This window comes from Neovison vison, chromosome 1, assembly GCF_020171115.1.
Source record: "Neovison vison isolate M4711 chromosome 1, ASM_NN_V1, whole genome shotgun sequence".
In the NCBI taxonomy this organism is placed as follows: Eukaryota; Metazoa; Chordata; class Mammalia; order Carnivora; family Mustelidae; genus Neogale; species Neogale vison.
Window position 1 is genome coordinate 16,092,380 of NC_058091.1, and position 23,991 is coordinate 16,116,370.

The 23,991-nt window shown below is 42.8% G+C and overlaps 1 protein-coding gene across 2 annotated transcripts; it reads right to left on the bottom strand.

Annotated features, from left to right (window-relative positions):
• Window positions 1-222: 222 nt before the first annotated feature.
• IYD (iodotyrosine deiodinase) lies at window positions 223-21,657 on the bottom strand. Of its 2 annotated transcripts, XM_044244086.1 has the most exons (5): window positions 21,371-21,657; window positions 11,747-11,938; window positions 9,265-9,424; window positions 5,299-5,455; window positions 223-1,790 (listed from the first exon to the last, which is right to left on the bottom strand). In XM_044244086.1, exons 1-5 carry the CDS (start codon window positions 21,546-21,548, stop codon window positions 1,608-1,610), a joined length of 870 nt encoding a protein of 289 aa, XP_044100021.1. In that variant the 5' UTR covers window positions 21,549-21,657; the 3' UTR covers window positions 223-1,607. The 2 variants fall into 2 exon arrangements, with proteins under 2 accessions (XP_044100021.1, XP_044100028.1); XM_044244093.1 differs by lacking the exon at window positions 21,371-21,657 and having other exon boundaries at window positions 11,815-11,938.
• Between the last annotated feature and the right edge of the window lie 2,334 nt (window positions 21,658-23,991).

Sequence of the window (23,991 nt, forward strand, 5' to 3'; positions counted from 1 at the left end):
ACCAAAGTGTGTTTATTATTCTGATACCTGGAACTCTCAGAATATATTTTTTTCTACGAAAAACTGTCTGAAATACAATGGTTAGGCTCCTGTTCCAAACCCGTGTTAAGTCAAATAAGGCTTTAACAATGTAGTTAAAACGATGCTCATTTACAATAAAGAGCCCAGGACAAATACCTGTCACAATACTAATGATATTAAAAAAAGAACAGAAACAAAATGTAAGAGAGTTGGCATTTATTAAAGTCTGTAGCCTTGGGGAAAAGCATGTTTAGAGAAAAATGAAACCAGAGGTACAAGATTTTGGAGATTTTAAAGGAAGCTTCTAGAGCCTTCAAGGACTTCAGAGGTGGTTGAGGGCACAAGTTCTTGTAATACCTAATTATATTTTAAAGGAAAATTAAAGTCCTTCTTTTCTCTAATACAGATTCGTCACCAGCCTCCGACTCATCAAAAACGCTCAGGGCTTTTCCTAGGTTTTATGACTCCCAAGAGGAATGAAAAGAGGCAGGAGAGGTTTTTCTTGAGGAAGCTGAGTAAGAAAATAGAAAAAGGGTGATAGAAGGGATAAAGAGACCAGTGGGGATGCTGGATGAGAACTGATCTGAGCTATGAGTGTGCCCGCGTGTGTGGAGCCCAGGGAAGGGAAGGCAGAGTCATGGGCCAAAGACGAGGTCTGGCACTCCCAACCTCGCACCTCCTACCCCATCAGTCCCAAACGGCTTGACTGCCATCTAGAGAAAAGGAATATCTTTTGTGGGCTCGAGTAGAAAAGAAGGGAGACACTGTTTGTGCTGTGTATGGAAAACAGTTCCCTTTAGGAAAAAGGAAACAAAGTCTGATTTGTAGTATCAATCAATTGCGGTGTTGTAAACACTCCACCATGGGCGATTTCCAGCGACAAATGGTTTAATAACAGGCTCACAAAATTCCTGAATCCTTATCAGCTTGCTTCCACAAGCTGGTGTGAACCAGCTCCAACACGCCACTCCATGAATCAACAACCCTTCGCACGTTCGAAGGGCTGCCGGTCAGAGCCACCTGCGCAAGCTGTTCTGTTCTGTGATGGTGATGCTGGAATTATTTTGACAGTTACTTATTAAAAACTAGCAGGATAGCCATGAAGTTCAGCAAAAGAGTAGATCTCAAAAGCACATCCTGGCCTAAAAGCCACCAGAAATCAGAGGGCAGAAGTTACTTGATGAGTCTAAATTTAAATTCAAGAATGATCACATAGCCGAGTTCTCTGGGCTACGTTCAACATTCTGGTGACTCTTTCCTGCCTATGAGCTTTTAAAATGTAAGAGGAAAAAAACCACCAGTGACTTTTCTGGAAGAGTTTTAAAAACTTAAAAACCAGGGCCTGTTCTTAGTAAAAGCTTAATGCATTTCCAGAGTGGATGAGACACAAAAGTACCCGTTGCCTTCTTACTATTTCTGGGGAGCAGGACTTCTCAGACTCCAAGGACCCGATGCGGTGGAAAGTTTCTTGAGTGGAATAGGGTGCTGGGGAGACCTAACCGCCGTGGAAAGAGCAGCCTTGTACACCCAAGAGGGACAAGAGAGGACCAAGCCATTGTCTGCCAGCATCCCGGATGGGCTCTTGACTACACGGTCACCATGATCTGATCTAGAGGTTTCCGTGTTAGGTCGGGCACCGTGGCCTCTTTGCTGGGGTACCCCACTGGGAGCAGCATCAGCAGCTTTTCATTTGTGGGGCGGTCCAGGAGATCCCTCAGTCGGGGGCCACAGTTGAGAGGAGTGGTAGTGACAGTCACCAGTCCCGCATTCTGCAACAGGAGGGGAGAGAATACACAGGCAAGTGAGGGGGAAAAGAAGTTACAGCTTTGCCTTTAGCTTGGGGACATGGTGGTCCCTGTGATGTCTGCTTGTCCCATCCTTTCCCAGAAGCCAGCCCGGGCAATTGTACCTTGAACTTCACCTGCTCTCCTCAATCTCCCAGTCCCTACATTCTTTTGACCCGATGGTGAGAGGCTTCTTGAAGAAGAAAAACACTAGTCTTATTTTTCACTGATAGTTAAGAAATAGGAATGGTTATTTCATGGAAGGAAATGTGAGGAATCTTTTTTTTTTTTTTTTTTTTTTTTTGCACAGTAAAGGAAACAGTCAAAAAAACAAAGAGGCAACCCACAGAATGGGAGAAGATATTTGCAAATGACTGTACAGACAAAAGGTTGATATCCAGGATTATAATGAACTCCTCAAACTCAACACACACGAAACAGGCAAACATATCAAAAAATGGGCAGAAGATATGAACAGACGCTTCTCCAATCAAGACATACAAATGGCTATCAGACACATGAAAAAATGTTCATCATTATTAGCCCTCAGGGAGATTCAAATTAAAACCACATTGAGATATCACCTTACACCAGTTAGAATGGCCAAAATTAACAAAACAGGAAATAACATGTGTTGGAGAGGATGTGGAGAAAGGGGAACCCTCTTACACTGTTGGTGGGAATGCAAGTTGGTGCAGCCTCTTTGGAGAACAGTATGGAGATTCCTCAAGAAATTAAAAATTGAACTTCCCTATGACCCTGCAATTTCACTCCTGGGTATTTACCCCAAAGATACAGATGTTGTGAAAAGAAGGGCCATCTGTACCCCAATGTTTCTAGCAGCAATGGCCACGGTCGCCAAACTATGCAAATAACCAAGATGCCCTTGAACGGACGAATGGATAAGGAAGATGTGGTCCATATACACTATGGAGTATTACGCCTCCATCAGAAAGGATGAATACCCAACTTTTGTAGCAACATGGACGGGACTGGAAGAGATTATGCTGAGTGAAATAAGTCAAGCAGAGAGAGTCAATTATCATATGGTCTCACTTATTTGTGGAGCATAACAAATAGCATGGAGGATGGGGTGTTAGAGAGGAGAATGGAGTTGGGAGAAATTGGAAGGGGAGGTGAACCATGAGAGACTATGGACTCTGAAAAACAATCTGAGGGGTTTGAAGTGGTGGGGGGGGGTGGGAGGTTGGGGTACCAGGTGGTGGGTATTATGGAGGGCACGGATTGCATGGAGCACTGGGTGTGGTGAAAAAATAATGAATACTGTTTTTCTGAAAATAAATAAATTAATTTATAAAAAAATACTATATATACCTATGTATGCATGTATGTATGTGTGTGTGTGTATATATATATATATATATGATATATCCATTAAAGTTGTGGTCATACTTAAAAAAAAAAAAAAAACTACATGGGACTCATCAGACACAAGGTTTATTTGACAGACAGAGATCCCAAGGAGGCGGAGAGGCAGGCAGAGAGAGACGGGGGGCGGGGTGTGTGTGTGGGGGAAACAGGCTCCCTGCTGAGCAGAGAGCCTGGTGCAGGGCTTGATCCCAGGACCCTGGGATCATGACCTGAGCTGAAGGCAGTGGCTTACCCACTGAGCCACCCAGGTGCCCCGAGGAATTTTAATACACCAAAGGAACACCCCTAGAAGCAGGGAGCTCCTATGTTTATATAATCAGCATTGAAGAAGAGCGTCATCCCCAGCTATGTCCAATCACAGAAGACCCAGGGATCCGGGGATCCGTTGGAGGTAGAGGAATTACTCCATCAACTTCTCCATCAACTCCATCAACTTCTCCCCAATCCTCTCCAGATAATAAACACTTAAAAAATTCATGTGCAGCTTCGAGATGTCTCCCAAGCTAACTATCTCCATCCCCCCAACTTTGCCAACGAGAGGGACACTGGAGAGAGTGTCCAGAGACAGACAGAAGTTCTGGAACTGACTTGGACAGTCCTGCAGGAGAGGCTCTTTGGTCAGGTCATTATGGGATCTGTGCAGATGGGGGTTTCAGGAAGATTCCTCTTGCCTCCCTCACAACTAGGACCTAGACTCAGAATTAGGCCTGAGGCGCCGCTAGAGGGCAGCAAACTCAACACTAAGGGGACGTGGCTGCCTACTGGAGTTTGAGAAAACCTCTGAACTAAGCACTTTTTTTTTTTTTTTTTTTTTTTTTTTTTTAAAACATGTACCTTAAGGAGGGCATGTATTGCATGGAGCCCTGGGTGTTATACGCAAACTATGAATCTTGCAACACTACCTCCAAAACTAATGATGTACTGTCTGGTGACTAACATAACAAACAAACAAAAAATAAACATATACTTTCCAGTTAAGTGTTTTCATACGCATTACTTTTTTCACCCCTACAACATCTCTGTGAGGATATCCAGTCCCCAGTTTCTTTTCTCGTCTTTTTTTTTTTTCTTGGAGAATTAATTTCACGTGTTTCTGTTTTTGTTCTCCTCCCAACAGGCTAAGATGAATGAAGGGTGGGGCCATATGGTCCGACCTCACACGTCACTTCCTCTATTTTAACCAGTCACAGATTCAGGAAGGAAATAAGGGGTCACTTGCTTGAGGCTGACTTCTCAAGAAATCTAAAAGCGAGTGTCTCTTTGGTGTAACAATGACTATATTTTGCGAGGTGTTTTTGGCATATGCATTTTTCTTGAAGAAGCATGTAGGTTTTGGGAATTGTTTGTCTCTTGATGGTACAATCATTTGTCCTAATAATCTTTTCTTGCTTCTCTTGCTTTCTGTGTTTTCTGTCTCTCTCCACCAGTGGACCCCAGTTTCCACTAGAAAGTGCACACAGCTCACACACGAGGCAGCTACCCCTGGGACCTCCTCTACCCCTGCCTGGGGCCTGTCCAGTAGACGGTGCTCAGAAGCTATGGGTTTAGGGAATGAATGGAATCATGTAAAAAGTGTATGTCAATTCCTGCTCTATTTCATGCTGAACAGTGTCTAGCTCCTACAGAGTTGGAATTTTTTTTTTTTTTTAAAGCACATAGAGACATCTTTCTCATGCAGTGCAGTGTCATCTCGACTTTCCAGGAAGAGCTCTAGGACAGAGCCCTCTTCGGAGTGCTGTCATCATTCCACTGGCTCCGACAGTGGCGAGCACAGCTAGGCGGTGTGTCCGCTGAAATCCTGGAAGCTTCCTGTTGTTATGGTCGCAGGCAAACACAGTGTTTTCCTGAGCCTGATGTCGTACATAAGTGAATTTCTGGAAGAATCCCAGCTTGTGGCAACGTTATACTCACCAATCCAGCTTTCTAGGGTGACTTTTTTTTTTTAGTACATCAGAGTTGCCTTACTTAGAAATCCAGCTCTAGACAAACAACTTCCAAATGTCTCTAGACTAGAAACTTGGCTGAAATGTGTGAATAAGGCCACTGTTTGGCCCTGGAGCCTGGCTTCTGTCTTTGGGGCGGGCTGGGCAGGGGAACATACCTGCAGGGCAGCCAGGAGGAGACCGCAAGCAATGGAGACACTGATCTCGTTGTAGTAGTGGACTTTCCTTTTGCCGTTTGTGGCAAAACCATGAACTTGCTTGAAAATCAGAATCAGAACGGGAGCTGTGTCCAAGTACTCCTTAATCCAATTGGTTCTGAAGGGAAAGAAAGATAATTCAGAGACTATTTGCTCATAATGATTTTTTTTTCCAACTTGGCTTATTTCTGTCTAAAATAAAAGCATTTTCTCGGGGCACCTGGGTGGCTCAGTTGGTTGAGTGATGACTCTTGGTTTCAGCTCAGGTCTTGGTCTCAGGGTCCTGGCATCAAGACCCATGATGGGTTCTGTGCTCAGTGGGGAGTCTGCTTGAGGATTTCTCTCCCTCTCCGTCTGCCCCTCCATGCACTTTCTCCTCCTTCTCTCAAATAAATAAATAAATATTTACAAAAAATAAAATCAAAGCATTTTCTTGTCTTTTATATTTCAATTTTTACAAGAACAGAATTTTTGTGTGTGTCTTATTTTTCTGTCCAGGGTCATTCAATCCAGTAAACATGTGTTCATAAGGATATAGCATGACAAGGCTCAAGAAATGCTAAAAGAGATGAAGATGGTCCTATAACCCAGAGGGCACTATGGAAAACTTGGCAAACTGAAACCTGGTAAGTAGAATTAAAGAAAAGTAAGTCAAGTACATCAGGAGTTCTCCAAATGAAGGGTTGATCATTTTAAATAAGCAGATCAGAAGAACTTTTCCAGAGTTTCCCTTGAGGTGTGGCGCTGAAGACCAGATGGAAAGGGGGCACAGGGAAGGGCATCCTACTAAGTCGACGAGTAAAGGCAGAGTCAGGACAGAGGATGATTGGCAGGCTGGAATTTTCAAAAGCCTGGTCACCTAGAGAAAGAGGTACACGGTGGAGCACAGGGGGGCTGTTACTTACATCATTTGGTAGATAATGGAAAGTGACCACAAGCTCCTGAGCAGAAGCTTCATGTGATCGGGTTTATTTCTGAAAGAGGCGGATTGCTATGGCCAATGGACTAGGAGAATTTGGGGAGGCATAAAGGCTGGAGCTGATAGGTCTGGTATAGGAGCAAAGGAAAAGAAAAAGATGATGGTGAGGTTTAACCAAAATCACTGGGTCAGAGAGTGTAATGTTGTCCATCCTGTTGTGGAGAAAAAGAAGGGAACTTTGTGGGAGTGGGAGATAATTCATGTGAGATATTAATATTAAGTTTCAATTTTTGCTTTCCAGCTAAGAAGCCTATCTTTCTCTATTCTATGACTGTATCTGATACATTTGGTGAAAGTTTTATTCCAGCACAGATATTCAAAGTAATACTCATGCAATGCTATATATTAGAAATGTGGTGTTTTTTTTTTTTTTTTTTAGATTTTATTTATTTATTTGACAGAGAGAGATCACAAGTAGACAGAGAGGCAGGCAGAGAGAGAGAGAGAGGAAAGCAGGCTCTCCACTCAGCGGAGAGCCCGATGCGGGACTCGATCCCAGGACCCTGGGATCATGACCTGAGCCAAAGGCAGCGGCTTAACCCACTGAGCCACCCAGGCGCCCCAGAAATTTGGTTTTTTTAGGATACAGACACATTAGGTCATTAATTAACAAAGGATGATTTCATTTTAAGCCTAGTTATGCTTCACTGTTTTAAAACATACTAAACTCACTTGTGCAGTTTTCTATGGTTCCTCTTACACTCTTAACTTCTACAGTTTACATTTCCAAAACTACCTTCCCATGCTTCTATCAGCTTACATGCTTCTTTGCCTTTTGGCTAAGATCAAGTGTAGTACCACACTTCAGTCAGCTTAGTCACATTGGGCTATTATTAATCCTTTTCTCCTTAGAAACATGGAGAATGGTCATCATTTACAAAGAGCATAAACTCTGGAGCTGACGGATGTTGCCATGTTGGGCAACTTCTTGGATGTCCCATGGCTCAGCTCCCGCATATGTAAAGAGCATTGTCAGACACTCACCCCATACAGCTATTGTGTGGGTGAGATCAGTCATATAGATAAAATACCTAGAAATATATCTAATCTAGCACACACTGATATGCGGGTGTAAGCATTACTACTACTACTATTATTTTAAAATGGATAATTCAAAAAAAATTAATGCAAGATGAATATTAAGCAGTTTACCTTGGTTCAAAGGCAAATTAATAATTTTAATGATTTTTATACTTTTTTTTGCCTGGCCATACATTAGTATCACATATTTCTGGTTTGTTAAATTTTACAGGAATTTATTATGACATCACATTAAAGCTAATAAAAACATAGCAACAAGACCTATTAGGAGAAGGACAAATAGGACCTCCTGCCTGGGGTAGAGGGCTTAGACCCACAAACAGAAAAACAGAAGGTTTGACAGGTAGGTTGGACCCAGGTTGTATATTGAGTCTTTAATGACAGCTATGGGCTTCAAAACTGACTCAAACAGGATGTCAGGATATATGCTCATTTGCAATTCAGTTCAACAAACATTTATTCAGTTACCCACTATGCATCAGCACTATGCTAGATAGCTTAATGTAAGACACCTTAAATCTGGACTCCTAGAGTTTTTATGTATACATGTGTGTGTACATACTATCAGCAGAGAAAGTCTATAATCTTTCTGAAATACGGCCTATAACACAAGAAGAAAAGTAAACCAATAATTAAAATGCTATGTGATAAAATGGCCATATTAGATGCACAGAAAGTGTATGTTAGGTTCTTGGAGCACAGGGACGAAAGAGTGACTAATTCTGCCTTCGCTGGGGAGAGGACCAGGGGCTAGCGGCATTCTGTAGGCACTGTGCATGCAAAGAGCAGGCCATCCGAGGTAGGAACTCAATTTGACCCATCCCATTTTTCCCCCATGAATATGCAATAAGGTTCTTATATTTATTATTAATATCCTGTGCTAGTTCCAGAGCATGGTAATAAGTTAAAACTCCATAAGACATCAATTTCTTAGGGTTTAAATATCTTAGGAAAAATATGTCCTCTGGGGCCAAATAAATGAAACAGGAGCAGAGCCAAGAGGCCCTCTTCCCCTCCCCCAGCCAGCCCTGACTACTGGATGAGAGGTCCCTCCTCTTCTCCCCCAGGGCTGCAATCTCATTGCCCTTCCCTGTCTTACAGGCTTGGGTCACAGTGGGGTGTTGGATAACACCCCAGGACTGGCCACGGAATGCCTACAACTGCAAGCCACAGGTATGAAGACCTCTGTATTCCAAGTACCAAATCTCGTTCCATTGTCCCTCCTCAGCCTCAGGGCACCCTGGAGGGGAATGGAAATGGCCTTTGTCGGGAAGGCAGAGTTTATAAAGAGGACTCAGCAAATGACAAAGCAGAGTCTAAACAATTGAAAGTGACCGTTTTGATGACAAAAGTGACTGAGAAGTTATGAAATGCATCTGAGCTATTATGAAGGACTACTGGCCCTCAGTGGGGAAAGAGACTCTACAAGTCGCTGTTAGTCACAGCGACTAGAGGAACAGACAACTTAGAGGACCTACCCTAATGCATTAAATCTAGTCACAATGAGTTTCACCACACTTCCTTCCTGGAGATAAGGAGGCCTGCGCAGTGACTAACGCCTGATAGATATTACACTTACACTAAATATCTACTCTTACTAACTGTACCCAAACTAAATCCTGCTTAATAACATCGCTTGGAAGATGGTATCACTTCAGCAACTGGAATTTACTTCAGTCAAGGTCCTGAGAAATACCTCACAATCTTACATTCCGGATAGGAGAAAAGTAAGTCCCCAGTGTTTTATTTACTATTGCTTGGGTCAAAGCCCATTTATTTCCCGAAGACGCGGATGGCAAACATGCTTACACATTTAATTTTCATAATGAAGTAAATCCTAGACATTCCCATTTTACAGATGAGAAAACCAAGCACAGAGAGGTTAATAACTCCATCAACTTTTGTACCTCAGCTTCTTCAGGTCCGTGACCCATTGGCGTCCCATCCGTTTCAAGTAGTTTATTTCCTCCTCCTCCTCAATGATCTGCCGAATCTTGTGCTTCACGTCCGGGTCCTTCACAACCACAAAGGTCCAGGGCTCTGTGTGGGCCCCACTTGGGGCTGTTCCTACCATCCATTAAATTAAAATTAGAAATTAAAACACAGGAAAATGTGAAAATGTTCATTAAGGATAGATATGATAACTCATACGTGTTCAAAATGAAGTTAGATCACCCGGTGAACGAAGGGCTTGGCCGCTGGTATGTTGCTGCCACTCCGTTTCATTCTGCATCCCTTTAGGGGCAACACACCAGCTAACTGAATTCAAGACCAGTGGTTCTAGGGCTATGGGAATTTATCACCACTTCTCTAATTATGTGGAAGAAAACATCCCTAAATAACTGTGCCTTGACCACTAGGTGAATCCAGAAGGGAAACTCTGACGGCCCAAATATCTGAGACGTTGTTTGTTTTGATATTCTTGAAACAGGATAAAGTCATGAAGCTTACTGAAAATGATAAAAATTCAAATGGCAAAATGACTTTTAAACACTTATGAAATGGGCACCTGGGTGGCTCAGTCAGTTAAGCATTTGACTCTTGATTTCAGCGCTGGTCATGATCTCAGGGTCGTGAGATCAAGTCCCACCTCCAGCTCCATGTTAAGCTTGAGATTTTCTCTCTCCCTCCGCTCCTCTCCCCGCTTACACTCTCTCTCAAAATAAAAATAAAACTCACCTTTAAAAAATAATAATAATAAGGGGCACCTGGGTGGCTCAGTGGGTTAAGCCTCTGCCTTCAGCTCAGGTCATGATCTCAGAGTCCTGGGACTGAGCCCCGCATTGGGCTGTCTGCTCAGCAGGGAGCTTTCTACTCACCCCACCCCTCTTTGCCTGCCTCTCTGCCTACTTGTGATCTCTGTCTGTCAAATAAATAAATAAAATCTTTAAAAAAATAATAATAATAAATAAATGAAATACTCATGAAAGGGAACTGAACTACAAATTGTTTGGTACCTATATCAGAACCCTGAATGTGGTACTGTGCAGTTTGTGGTCCTGGGGACACATGAGATCTCCTGGCCCTGGGTGCTTAGTACACATAAGTCTGTCTTCAGGTCTCATGGGCTATGGGAACCCTCAGCCCACACTTGGGTCAGTCCCAGGAACCTGAATCAAAGCTTCTTAGTGTATCTCACTGCGCAAGGAGCTTGAATTCTTTTTCAGATTCCAACCAGGGCCATCTTCTGCTGTGAGTCACCCTGCTGTCCCAGAGATGGCCTGCTGTTCCAAGTGAGAGAATGTGACCCATAGGTAGGCTATTTCAGAAGGAAGTATTCCTTTCTCCCTAGTGAGTAATTTAATGACATAATCTCTGCACGGGGGGTGGGGGGGTGAGGCAGGGGGGCGGTTAGAACTGCCTGCTTGATGGGGATCTTTGCCTCCAACCACTCCGTGTGGTTGAGAGGGCATGACTGGATTGCGAAATGCAAGTCAAAAGCTACACACAAAGCCCGTATTTCTGAGAAGAGTGATTCCAGTTTCCGTTGTACCCATGTTTTTCCACTAAATATTGGCATCACTACACATAAGAAATAAATTGTTCCCTAACATTTCTGATATGCCAAATTCATCTGCACATCATATGTATAAACACACAAATGTAGGTAAAGGTAAATATGTAGAAGGAACTCAAGGACTGTTATTGTTAAATAAAAAACTAGCGAGTACATTTGTATTCTTAGTTTAAATGAATGCTTTATTCTTGCTTCCTTTCATTTTGAGCAATGGGTCACAATAGCCATGTAATATTTCTGCAAATGAGCTTAAATGTGACTTATATAGGAATAATACACAATACTCCAATAGTATTCAAATAGGAAGATTTCTCTTATGTCTCTTCCCCCTTCTTCTGTAATTCTTTTATTCTCCTCCATAGAGATATCAATTTATGTTGAAAATGGAGTGTCTTGCTGTAGATTACTCTGCAAATTCACATAGTGAATGTTGCTAGTTCATTAGAGAACAGTATGAGAGCATGGTGCTGTATAATATAAAAAATTTGGTTCCAAAAAGAGAAATGCATAAATGTGAGGGTGTGTGTATATGTGTGCATCCATGTGTTTCAAGAGGAGGGGAAAGAAAGGGCATGTTTCTCTTCTAGTATGTAATAGTATGTTCAAAAATTTTACTTTTTAATAAAAGATCATAATATTCAGTAATTTCAGAAGCTTTACACTGTTGTTACATCTGCTCCCAGGAAGTTTGTAATAGTCAATAGTTTGTAGAAAGTGGAAATCTTTATGTTTCTGGCAGCCAGTCAATACCTGGGTAAGCCTTTAGAGATAAATGCATTGCTCTGGGCTTTGTTCACTGTGTTTGAGCTTTATCGCCCCAGTATTATCACTTGCAGCTGACATTCTCAAGGACGCAATGTGCCATTACAGACCTGCTGCTTTGATGACATTATCAATGACTTCCATGGGTACTTGCTCATTACTTATGAATCGGACAGACCGCCTTTTATTGAGAAGTTCATAAAATTCCTGGGACCGCTTAACCATTTCCTTTTCAGGATACCGGGTGTGGGAGAATGGGATATGTTCAACATTTTCCTCTGAGTCTTGCCAGTCATCAGCATCTGCAAATACAAGCAAGAAAAGCAGGAAATTCAATGACCTCTCTTGGTCATGAAGGGGAGCAGATTACGCCACCCCCAAATATGCCTTTTTGACATAAGAACTACATTGAGCTGAATTTTTAAGAAACAACAGACACAAGAAAATTTCTGAAAACCAGAGTAAAAGTTACCTTTTTGTAAGGAACACTTACTTTTATAAAGGATATCTCCATTCATAAGCCTTTTCTGTACCAAGAAGAAAAGGACTCTCCCAAGAAATTTTTTTGTCAATGGAGAAGGTAGACTTAAATCTGCACAACAACCTTACTCTTTTTTTAAAGTGATTTTTATTTTTAAAAAGTTTATTATGTTATGTCAGTCACCATAGAGTACATCATTAATTTTTGATGTAGTGTTCCAAGATTCATTGTTTGCATACAACACCCAGTGGTCCATGCAATATGTGTCCTCCTTAATACCTATCACCAGGCTCACCCATCCCTCCACCCCCTCTCCTCTAAAACCCTAAGTTTGTTTCCTAGAGTCTATAGTCTCTCCTGGTTCACCTCCTCCATGGATTCCCCCTCCCTTCATTTTCCCCCTCCTTCTCCTAATATCCTCCCTGCTATTCCTTATGTTCTGCAAATAAGTGAAGCCATATGATAATTGTCTTTCTGTGCTTGACTTATTTCATTTAGCATAATCTCCTCCAGTTCCATCCATGTTGGTGCAAATAGTAGATATTCATCCTTTCTGATGGCTGAGTAATTTTCCATTGTATATATGGACCCATCTTCTTTATCCATTCATCTATTGAAGGGCGTATCGGCTCCTTCTGCAGTTTGGATATTGTGGACATTGCTGCTATGAACATTGGGGTGCATGTTCCCCTTCTTTTCACTACATCTGTATCTTTGGGGTAAATACCCAGGAGTGCAATCGCGGGGTCATATTGTGCTCTTCTTGATAACTTCCCATAACTGGATCCTCCTCCCCCAACATCTTTCTTTCATTTTTTGTAGAAGATGGTAATTAAGGTGGTGGCTTGGGCCATTTCAGGGACTCACTCAATTTTCCTGAATCTGTCCCATGTATACAGGAAGTATATGTGTTATTAAGATCCTATTTTTTTTCACTTCTTAGTGTGTCTTTTATTATTGGTGGGGGTGGTTTCCTCAGCCAAGAACCTAGAAGAGTAGAGGGGAAATTATTTTTTCTCCCCTACAGTCATAAGGTGGCCAACAGGGAGAAGGAAATAAAGTTCTCAAAAATGTCTGCAAGATTATCATTTCAAAAACATCAAGAAAAAATGAAAAGAATGAGTCCACAGAATCCTGAACTCTGATCTTGACTATTGACTATCCAAATGCCATACTGGTTAGAAATCAAGGAAAAGAAATTTTACCTACACAAAGATGAAGAATGAAAATTCCTATTAATGGCTGACTGGTGTATTTGAAACAATATCCCACTACACAAAGATGAAGAATGAAAATTCCTATTAATGGCTGACTGGTGTATTTGAAACAATATCCCACAAACTGAAAACCACTAAGATCATGAAATAAAGTATCTTTAAAGTCTTAAAACAACAACAACAATGAATTGCTGACAATGTAGTAAGAAATTCCTAAGCCAAAACTGAAGGGAAATATGAGCCTGCAGAGGCAAGTAAGCACAGAAGCCACATTTTCTTTGATAGTATTTGCCAATCTCTACATATTTGAATTTTTATTTTTATATTTTGAGGGGTTGTGGGGGGCAAGAATCAAAGCTCAGACCCATACACAGTGAGAAGGCGAATAAGCTGTGACCCCAAGATTACATTCTTAAAGAAAGCATGGATAATAAATATAATAGTCCCCAAGGGGTTATACCATTTGGTGGGTCTTGCCTAAAACTTGAACTTGGAAATAGGTGCCCTTGCCTATAAATGTCTCCATTGTCTAACAGAAGCAAATGCTAATATACAAGTAATTTTAACTACAATTACCCACCATAGTCAATCAAGCATAAAAAGAAAACATTTTGAGCAAGAAACAACAGAATTGTTATTTAAAAAGTCTCCAAATATTAGAATGACCAGACTCAAAAGATAAAACTACTATGATTACTAGGTTTTGAGAGGAAAAAGCACAAATCTGTAGGGTACAGAAAAAGATAAAAGGTGACATAGAAAATATGAAAAAAATAAACTTCCAAATTGAAAAATAAGGTAATAGAATTAAGAACTTAATGGATGAATTTAAAGCAGGATATACATACCTAAAGAAAAAATTAGTGAACTGGAAGAAAACTCAGAAGAAAATATCTGGAATGGAGCAAGGAGAAACCAACAGATAGAAAGCATAAACGAAGCAGGGTGAGGTGTATATCGGAGGGAGACAAAAGTGAAGCAGAAAGAACCATTGAAAAACCACTACAATAGCCAGGATGGGATGATGTTGGCCAGGCTAGTTGTGCAACAAAAGAATGACAAATTCTTGGAGCATCTTGGAGATACAAATGATGAGACCTGCGGAAGTGTGTGGTTGGGAGTGGAGAGAGAGAGGGACTAAGGATGAGACCCAGGTGGCAGGCTTTAGCACCTGGGAAGACAGTGGGACCATCTACTGAGATAGAAGATGAGCGATCTGGGGGAACCATCTGGGGGAAGTAGAGGTAGGAATCACTAGTCCATCACATTTGAGATGCCTGTGAGTTGTTCAAGCAGAGATTCCTAGTGTGAAACTAGAAGTCTGAGTCCAGAAGGCTGGATGTCACTTTGGGAACCTCCCCATAAAGATGAGAATGACAACAGGAAAAGAAGGAAGAGAACAAGAGGATCCAGTGCCCGGCCCTGAGGGTCTGGAACATTCCAGGTGGAATTCAGGTAAAGGATTAACTTTCGCCTTCAATCATATGCATATACTTCACTCCTAGGTCTTTGAGGACTGACTGGGGAGAGAGAAGGCAAGAGGGGATGACTTCAAAGACACTGAAAACCTCAATGACAATACAAGGTTAGCAAGTACAATAGTTTGCACATTGCTGTTAGTGAGAAAATTCCTTATATATTTTACTAGTCAGGGAAGTTTGGACCCAAACTATACACATTTAATGAAAATGCCCAGTTACTCAGTTAAAAGGAAGTAGGTGTGATCGGGGAATAGCAGCAGACACCTATCAGCTTTCTAGCGATCAATTCTCAACCAAACCCAAGTGTTATCAGTTATCAACACTGAACTTATCAAATGTGTCAATAAAGACTTTCAACACCAGTGATAACTTCTATATCATTTGTTATGAAGTCTGACAACCTCTGTTCTTAGTAGGTGGTAAATGAGCAAATGCATGAAATGCCTCATTACCTGTTTGAAAAGTAAGTTGCCAACTCTTACTAATCCATTCAGCATTTGTATAAACTAAAGGTAGTCTAGGTGCATGATTTGGCAGTTTCTGCAGCTTCTAAAGTCCAAGGTAAGCGTTCCCACCGTAGCAGAATGAAGCGGCTGCTGCCTAAACATTATCAGTGAGAAGAGCAGACAAATGGCCTGATCAATGCTGGGTTGGATTGTCCTAAAAGGCTTGGTCTTCCTGGAGCTTCTCCCAGAGCAGAACGGCAGGGCAGTGAACTGATACCAAAGGTACTTTTCTCCTTCCCCTTGACCTCCTGACTGCTCTAAGAGGAAAGAGAACAGCCACTATAAGCTAGTCATTTTGTTTCCATGCTAGACCAGCCAAGCCACTCTGGGAGATTCATTCAGGCATAAAACCCACGTATTTCAAAACAAATGTGTGCATTTATGGTCCACTTTTTGCTATAAGTCTGTGCTGCCACACTTGGGGTTTGCACACTTGGGGTTGACACCAAGAACTACTCACCTTTTATCATTGCTTTAATGCCAAGGAACCCCAAACTCCACTGTAATTAGGTTTAACAGCCAAGAAGTTCTAGGCCACATGTATTCTCTAATGCTTAACACAAAGATAGTTTGTGGTATTTTTTTTTTTGTTTTTTTGTTTTTTTGTTTTTTTTTGGCTGCATGTCTACATAAGTTGCTTTTGTGTTTTTGCAGTTCTATTTCAAAACCTTTGCAAATGAGCCAAATTTTCTAGCTAGGAAGCTAAAAGGCCAATTTGTGTCATGTCATCTTTGTTCCCTCCTTGGAATTTTGGAGAACATTGAGAAGCAATAAGGGTGAGGGTAATGCAGCTCTTGCAGGAGACCAATAATGAAGGTGGGGATGGAGCAAGGTAAGGGCTCAATCCCTGCCCTGAGAGCCCTGAGAACACCTCCTTCCCGGAGGCCTCAGCCCTCGCCGTTTCCACACCTTTCCACACCGGCCTGTCAGTCATTCAGCACCCTACAGTATATATTTCACTAGCAGCTCCTGAGGTGTATGGCAGCTGGAGAATCTGGGGGATGTTCAGATTGAAAGTTCTTGAATAGAGCAATGTTATTGTAGGGGCTCAGGGCAGGCTGCCCCAAAAGCTGCCACAATGGCATATTGAGAGAGAGAGACCCTCATCACCAAGGACAGGGACTTTAGAGCCAAGAAACCTGTATAAACAAATCTTTTTACTTTTTACCAATCTACTATCTCAGCCCAAATTCTGTTTAGAATTCCTTCCTAATTGAAGCCTTCAAGCATTTGTTTTCTTTGTCCTATCAACTCCTCACAAATTTATTGTCTCTGTCTAGAATGTATAAAATCTGCCTGGCTTGGTCATTTTTTTGGGTCTCAATTTTAGTATTGGGTTTCTGTGCACACGTAATTAATTGTGTGTGTGTGTGTGTGTGTGTGTGTGTGTGTTTTCCTTCTATTAACCTGTCTCATGTGAATTTAATTCTTAGATGAGCTTGAAGAACCTTGAAGGGTAGAGAGAAATTTTTCTTCCCCGTGCTATCCTAAATGAATTTGACAAACTTCTTTCTGAGCCCCATCATCTCTTGAGGTATCTCAGTGCCCCCCCTTCTACCTCTGTGTTGGTCCTAACCTTCCCCTAGGGCCCACCCAGACTTGATCTCAAAGACAATGTCTCCATTCAAGTCCTTTCCCTTTGCTAATTTTCTCCCACCTGATTTTACCTGTCTTTGCCCTAAAGTTTTAAGGTCTTATAAAAGTCTTGGTAAATCAACCTTTTAAAGCTGACCATGTAAAAGTATTAATGGCTGTGTGTATGTGTGTTTGTATGTGTGTGTGTGTCCAAGGATAATGAAAATAAAGACACAGCCAGATTTATTGCTTCCTATAGCAAAAGAGAGTCTCTGTGAACACAGTAAATACTGCTGACCTTTTACAGTATTTTTGACAGTGATGTGCTAGTCAACCAGCTCTAGGAGGGGGTAGGGGAGCCTGACTTACAACACTTGCCAATTTCCTCTGTGTAAATACTTTCATCCAGTCCTCAATTCAAGGTGATAATTCAAAAATGGTGCACGAAATTCCTGAATATTTAACAATTGGTTCTTGCTTCTCCCAGAGGCTACCTATAGCATACCACCGGTTGGGAAGCTTGGAGTTCAGGGATTGGTGACTCCCAGAAATGTAATAGGATTAATATCATCTCTAGGGACAGTGTTACTTGTTTGATACTGTTGTTGATTGGTTGGTACTGAAGTGAATTCATCCCTGATTGGCTGGCTTTCAGAAGCAAGAAACTATCACTGACTGGTCCGCTGGCTAAGTTTTTACTGAGGTGAGTTGTCATTGAGCTATTGAACAGATTTGAAACTGGTTCTGACAGCTGCTTATTACCTTGATTACCTAAATTTTAATTCTTAGGGGTTACCCACATTAGATAATTTTAACACAGGCCTTTTTTTTTAATGACCACGCACAAACCTTGAAGATGCATATTGTCTCTACATATACATATATACGTATATGTCATATAGATGTATATACATATATTTCGTATGTATATATATCATAATATACACACAGAGATGCATTAATTTGTGTGTGAAATTTATAAGATCATATACACACATATGCACATATCTATGTACATATATCTACCCTTACCACTGAGCATTTTTCTAACACATTTTTTCCCCTTGCTTCTGTCCCCCATCGCCTTTCCTGCCTTCCATTGGTGTGACTGATTTTTTTGTTTGTTTGTTTTATCTTTTCTCACCGGAAGTTACACAGTGTATTAGGTTGAACTAAATGAAATTGCTAACGCAAGCCTTTCTTAGTAGCGATTGGACAATCTGGGACAACCAAAATTTCAACTAGGACAGTAGTTTTTGGATGGTCAGTAAAGCTAAGTGAAGACAAATTCCTACCAACATTAAAACAAACATATCCTGGGGCACCTCGGTGGCTCAGTTGGTTACGCAACTGCCTACAGCTCAGGTCATGATCCTAGGGTCCTGGGATCGAGCCCCATGTTAGGATCCTTACTCAGCAGGGAGCCTGCTTCTCCCTCTTACTCTGCCTACTGTTCTGCTTCTGTGCTCTCTCTCGCTCGCTATCAAATAACTAATAAAAATTTTAAAAATAAATACAACAAACATATCCTGATGAGATGTGTTCCCTCTCTCTTTTTCTTTTATTTCCATTTCCATGCACTTCCATGAATCAGGCCTGACTAGAGTATGTTTGTGCAGGATTTTTGCCTTGTGTTAGGGAGACAATCTAAGGTTTTCTCTTTGTCACTTGTCCTCCTAAGACTGCTGCTACAGTTAAACAGGAAACTGAAAATATTAACAGAACACATGTTTGGCCATCCCCCAAAGGAAGTCTGTGACTGATGTCTAGTAAGCATGGCCATTCTGCACCCTTCCCCCATTCCCCAAGCCACCCACACACGCTGATTCTCTGGTCTACGAACCTGGAGTAGGAATTCTTTGTGAGAAAGATTGGATTGTTACCCATTATTTTTCTTAACTCACACTAGGATGGCCTAAATACTTATTTTACTGTATTGTCTCCTATAATTAACTTTCAGCAGAGTTTGAATCTGGTATCCATTTGCTGTCATCAAAAGCACCTCCATGTTTCTTTAGAAATGGAATCCTTTCTCTTGTATCTCTTCTACTCCCTGCGCAGTCTCCTCTAAACCTACACCTGGTACTGGGGCCATGAATCCTTTCTTGGACTGTGTACACCCATCCAGGGCTTAAGGGTGGGGACCTGAGAGTGGCAGGGAAGCCTGGGTTCAAATGTCGCTTCTCACTGATCACCTGTGAGACCTCAGCAGGCGTCACGTCAGCGAACAACAAAAATTCCAACAATAGACTGAACTCCACATTCAGAGCAGAGGGCCCCATGGCTCCTGAGATGCCCCTAAAATTCAACTTATTCTTCTGTGTGAGGGACAGAATAAAGAAGCAGAGGATTTTCCAAAAAATGAGTAAGTAGGAAGAGAACAGAACCAGACAGGGCCATACAGTTTGCTCTGTGTTCCCAAACTTCAGACCCAGCCCCCCACCCCTGGTTCCCCACCAGCCTTACCAATTCCTCTCGTATCCCCCAAACTCTTCAAATTCAGGGACTTTTCCTCAAAGCATACTACCTCTGATGTCTTGGGGTGATGGTCTTCTCCTGCCCTCTCTGTTCTAGGTTATTCTTCTGTTAGAAAGACAGCCTAGCAACTGGCTGTGTGTCCAGAATCCAGAACAGATTGCCTGCATCCTGGCTCTACCAGGACCTGCTTAAGCTGGTTGCTTAGCATAGCTGAGCCCCAGTTTCTTTCTCTCTAATGTGGGACAGTAACAGTGTCCACCTTGTGTTGACATGAAGACTGAGTGGTTTACTCTACGTCAGCTGGGATGCCAAGTGAACAGAGCCAGTGTTCTCTAAGAGCCTGCTGTCATCATTATCCTGAGCTGCTCCCCCATATGGTCTTGTCTGTGGTCGCTTCTCCCACCACCACCCACGGCCCCTCTTAACTGCAGGTGCCCCAGATCCATCCTCAGTCTTCTTGCCAGCAATATCCCTTTAGGGAATTCATCAGTTTTCCAAGTTTCAAGTATCCCCTTGTGCTGGTGAGCGTCCAATCAGTGTCTCTGGACCCCTCACCTGGACTGCCTTTTCCTGTCTGCTTTGATGTGTCATCTTCTCAAATCCAACATGTCCCTGTGTTTGTTCAACATCTTCTCTGTGCGTCCTCTCCTCTCCCCCGTGTGGGATAGTGTCCTTCTGCTTCTTCCAGCCTCCAGCTCTCACCCTCCCCTTCTCCCCCTACCCAAGGTATTACCAAACCCTGTTGTTCTTCCTGTAACTTTTTGACCAGGGCAGACCATCATGCGGCTTCATAGCGGATGTCCCTTTGCTTACGAAAAGTGCTTCTCAACCGGGCCGAATTGCCATGTGGGTGGGATGTCCTTTGGTGAAATGAAGAGTGAGAGGCACGTCTGCTCAGAGGCTGCCTGACCTCGAACTCTATACGCTACATTCAGCATGGCTGGCTCCCAGCACTGAGTGCCAGCTGTATACACCAGCCCCCAATCCTGAGATTAGGGCAACTCAGAACACACGCGCACATACGTGCACATAGGCACATCAATACACCCCCAACCACCCCCAACCATATCCAGGTGGCCTCTTCCCAGGGTGGGGGTATCACTAGCCCAGCTGAGAATCACTGAGTCTCTTCCAAATTGAATCCATCCTACAAACCCACCTCAGACGAACCTCAAACCCTGATTGCTTAAGCCTCAAGAGCCTCTCCCTTCCTGCCTGCTCCCTTACCACCTCGGGTCAGCCATGACCGGGCCCACGCTCACCACCACAATTCACTCTCACCCATCTCCTCCCCCCACCCCACTCCAGTGTGGTCCTCCCATCGTCTCAGCATCTTTCCCAAGGGCTCCATCCCTGCTTTGATGCTCTTTCTGCTCCTTTTGCTTGATGCCTCCTCACCATAGCTATTTGTGTCCTAGTAACCGGCCAGGCCTGACTGTCCTTTCCCTGTGGCCCCACCATGCCCCTATGCCTCCTTGAAACCCCTGGTGATCACTTTGGCCCCTCATTCCTCCCTCATTTTACCTGTTTATTGCCTTGTTCGCTAAACCCAGCTTTGAGGACACAGCTGAGTGGTCTCTAAGCCACACAGCCTGGCCCAAGGGAAAGTAGTGAGCCCCTCAACCGATGTCACTTTTTACATTTCCAAGTCCTTGTTTCAAACCTGACCATTTCCCCCACCAGCAGCCTGGGATGGGCCCCTTCAGAAAGATTTCAACAGCCAGAACAGGACTGGGGCCAGGGAAAACGCCAGCCCCTCAGCAGTTCCTTGACTCTTTTTCCAGAAAACAAGGGGGGTTGGTGCCAGCAGGTACTAAGCTGACCACCTGAGAGAAAAGACCTGTGCCTGTCACATAGTACTGTAATCTGTACAGTAGACGCTGCCGAGGAAACTTGCCCGTGTGTGTTTCCTCCTCTCCATAAGCCCAGGTTGCAGCGGGCGCCCAGCAAAACAACACAGAAGGTGGAAGCTAGGCAGCTGTGCCGGTATCCTTACCTTCTTCCACTGGGTGCAGGTCAGAGCTGTCTTTTAGGTCCTCATCCACCCAAGGACGGGCCTGGGCCCTGCCTCTAGTCTCCCCCTTTCTTCTCTCCATGTTTCCATCAGCATTTTTAAAGATCCAGGCAATCAAAATGCAGACAACTGCTACCAAAAGTGGAGTCAGGAAAAACATGGTCTGAACGGTGCCCACGCTTCCCACACGGTATTTAAACAAACCGAGCCGGAAGGAGAAATGCTGGGGGATGGGAAGAAGGAAGAGAGAGGTGTGCGGCTGGGGGAGGGACCTGGTGAACTCTCGGACTCTAGGAGGACTTTGCAAAGGAGCAAAGATCATGGCGTGTGCCTCCAGGGTGTGTTGTCGGGTTGGAAATTCACAGGTGCATCCCCCTTTTAAAACTGTGCTCTATCAATATATTCCTAAACAATAATTGCCGGGATCTGAGGAAACACTTGAATGCACCAGATCTTGCTAACAGTGGTCTAAGGGGCTTGGTTTTCCTCCTGTATAACTTTTCTCTGAGAGCCCTGTGTCTTCTACTTGCCAGAAGCCAGGAACCACCTGGGGGTCTTGTTTTTAAAAGAGATTTTCAGGCACCAACTCAGGTCTAGTGAAAGAAAATGTCTGGAGGGAAAAAGGTAATCTGCACTTCAAAAACAGCATATTTATGAAACGCTGCCTTGAGGCTTTGAACTTTTTTAAAGGACGCTCCTGAGACAACAGAGAAAGCAAAGAAATTATCACATTTTGCATTAGAGAAAAACTTTTCGGTCCAGGAAAAGTGATCCCAAATCATTAAAAATGATGGTTTGGTTAATTATATAACTTAGATAGGATTTGTTTGTTTTTATCTTTAAGCAACTGTCTTAGAATTTGCTGAGCAAATGTTGGTTTGGGTCCCTATAACAAAAATACCTTAGGCAAAGTGGCTTAAAAAGAAATTTTTTTCTTACCTTCCTTGAAGCTGGGAAGTCTAAGATCATGATGAGACCCAATTTGGTTCCTAGTGAGAGTGTTCTTCCTGATTTGAAGGAGGATGATTTCTTTCTGTGTCTTCACATGGTGGAAAGGGGAGACCATATCTCTCCTGTCTCTTTTTACAAGGGCACTGATGTCATGCATGAGGGTTCCACCCTCATGACCTCACAGAAACCTAAGCAACTCCCAAAGACCCTACCTCCTTATACCATCGCATGGTGGTATATTGGGACTTCTCTGTACTAGTTTTGCAATTTCTTCTGAGTCTATACTTCAAAAAAAAAAAAAAAGGTTAAGAAACAACTGTGTCTACTTCTTTTGGATGGGGTGTGGTATTGGATTGAGGGGACAAGAGAATTATTACTGTATACTATTCCATAATTTTAAATTTTAACTATTATGGTTATATTACCTATTCAAAAATTAAACAAATGTTATTTAAATAGCCCTTTTATGTTTTGTTTTGTTTTATTATACATTTTAACATTTCTTTTTATAAGAGACAACTATTGTTTTAATCGCTGTTGTACTTGTCCTAACTCCAGAGAGCGGTGTAAGATTGTGGGCAAAGTTTACGATGGAAAACCTGGACTCCAGAGGAGACACTGTAGTTGGGATGGCACTGGCTGCCATGCCCACAGCTCTTTGAAGGGAAGTCCCCTCCAGAGCTCCTCTGAAAGGACATCAGAGGCGGCCATGTATCGTCCAAGTAGATCCAACCCCACACCTGACCCAAGGCAGCTGGTCTGTGTGATGTGTGGCAAACCCATGCTGGGGCCAACTCACCTTTTCATCCCACCAAAAGTACAGAATAAATAAATCACTCAGTCGCAAGGGAGGTACAGACCAAACATGCAAGGAGAGAAATAAACTGGAAAGAAGAAGCACCCTATAGGTCATGAGGAAAGATAGATGGAGGGGTCACTGGCTTCAGTTCCTGGCAGATCCCATGTCTTAGCTTTGTTTCAGCCCATATGGCTCTTTATCCTCAAAGGATAAGAGTCATTCTCTGCTTCTGCAATCACAGAGCCCAACTCTGATAGTGCCAGGATGAGATGGAGCCAGGGAGATGGGGGGATGGGAGAATGGGAATTTATTACAGCACGGTGGTCAGTGCGGAGCATGCGCAGTCCCTCCCACCCCCCATCTCACAACAGAATAGGAATAGCACAGGGTGTGCAGCGGCTGGTTGGCTCATTTAGGTGTGGCTTACCTCTCTTTGGTTTCCGACCATTGCCCAGCAAAACAAGGCTTTAGAAGAATTTTGAAACCATCAATAACCTAAAAGGATAAAACAAATGCTGAATAGATATTTTTCATCATATTTGTCAACTTTCAGTGGGAAAAGAAGACTCTTATCTTGGATTGCTTGGCCGAAGGCAGTAGGGTGATCATTTGTTCCTTCCTTCCTTCCTTCCTTCATTCATTCATCCAACATATTTTTGAGAATCAACATGAAAGGTATTGCATTAGGTGCTAGCAATGAAATGGTGGATAGAACGGAGGGTATATGCCATGGTGGAGCCATGGGCTAAGGGGGAGGCAGACAGGATCAAATGTCACAGATGTCACAGCTCAATTTCCATAAGAACTATTAGAGGGCAGAATAGAGCATGGTTTGGCTAAGACAGTGAGATCA

Bases quoted from the DNA above. Each gene is read 5' to 3' on its own strand.
- IYD (XM_044244086.1), bottom strand. From the start codon at position 21,548: ATGTTTTTCCTGACTCCACTTTTGGTAGCAGTTGTCTGCATTTTGATT. The intron at 9,425-11,746 runs GTCTGTAATGGC...AATGGATGGTAG, and splicing joins TAATGTCATCAAAGCAGCAG to GAACAGCCCCAAGTGGGGCC. The intron at 1,791-5,298 runs GTATGTTCCCCT...CTCCTGTTGCAG, and splicing joins TCCTCCTGGCTGCCCTGCAG to AATGCGGGACTGGTGACTGT.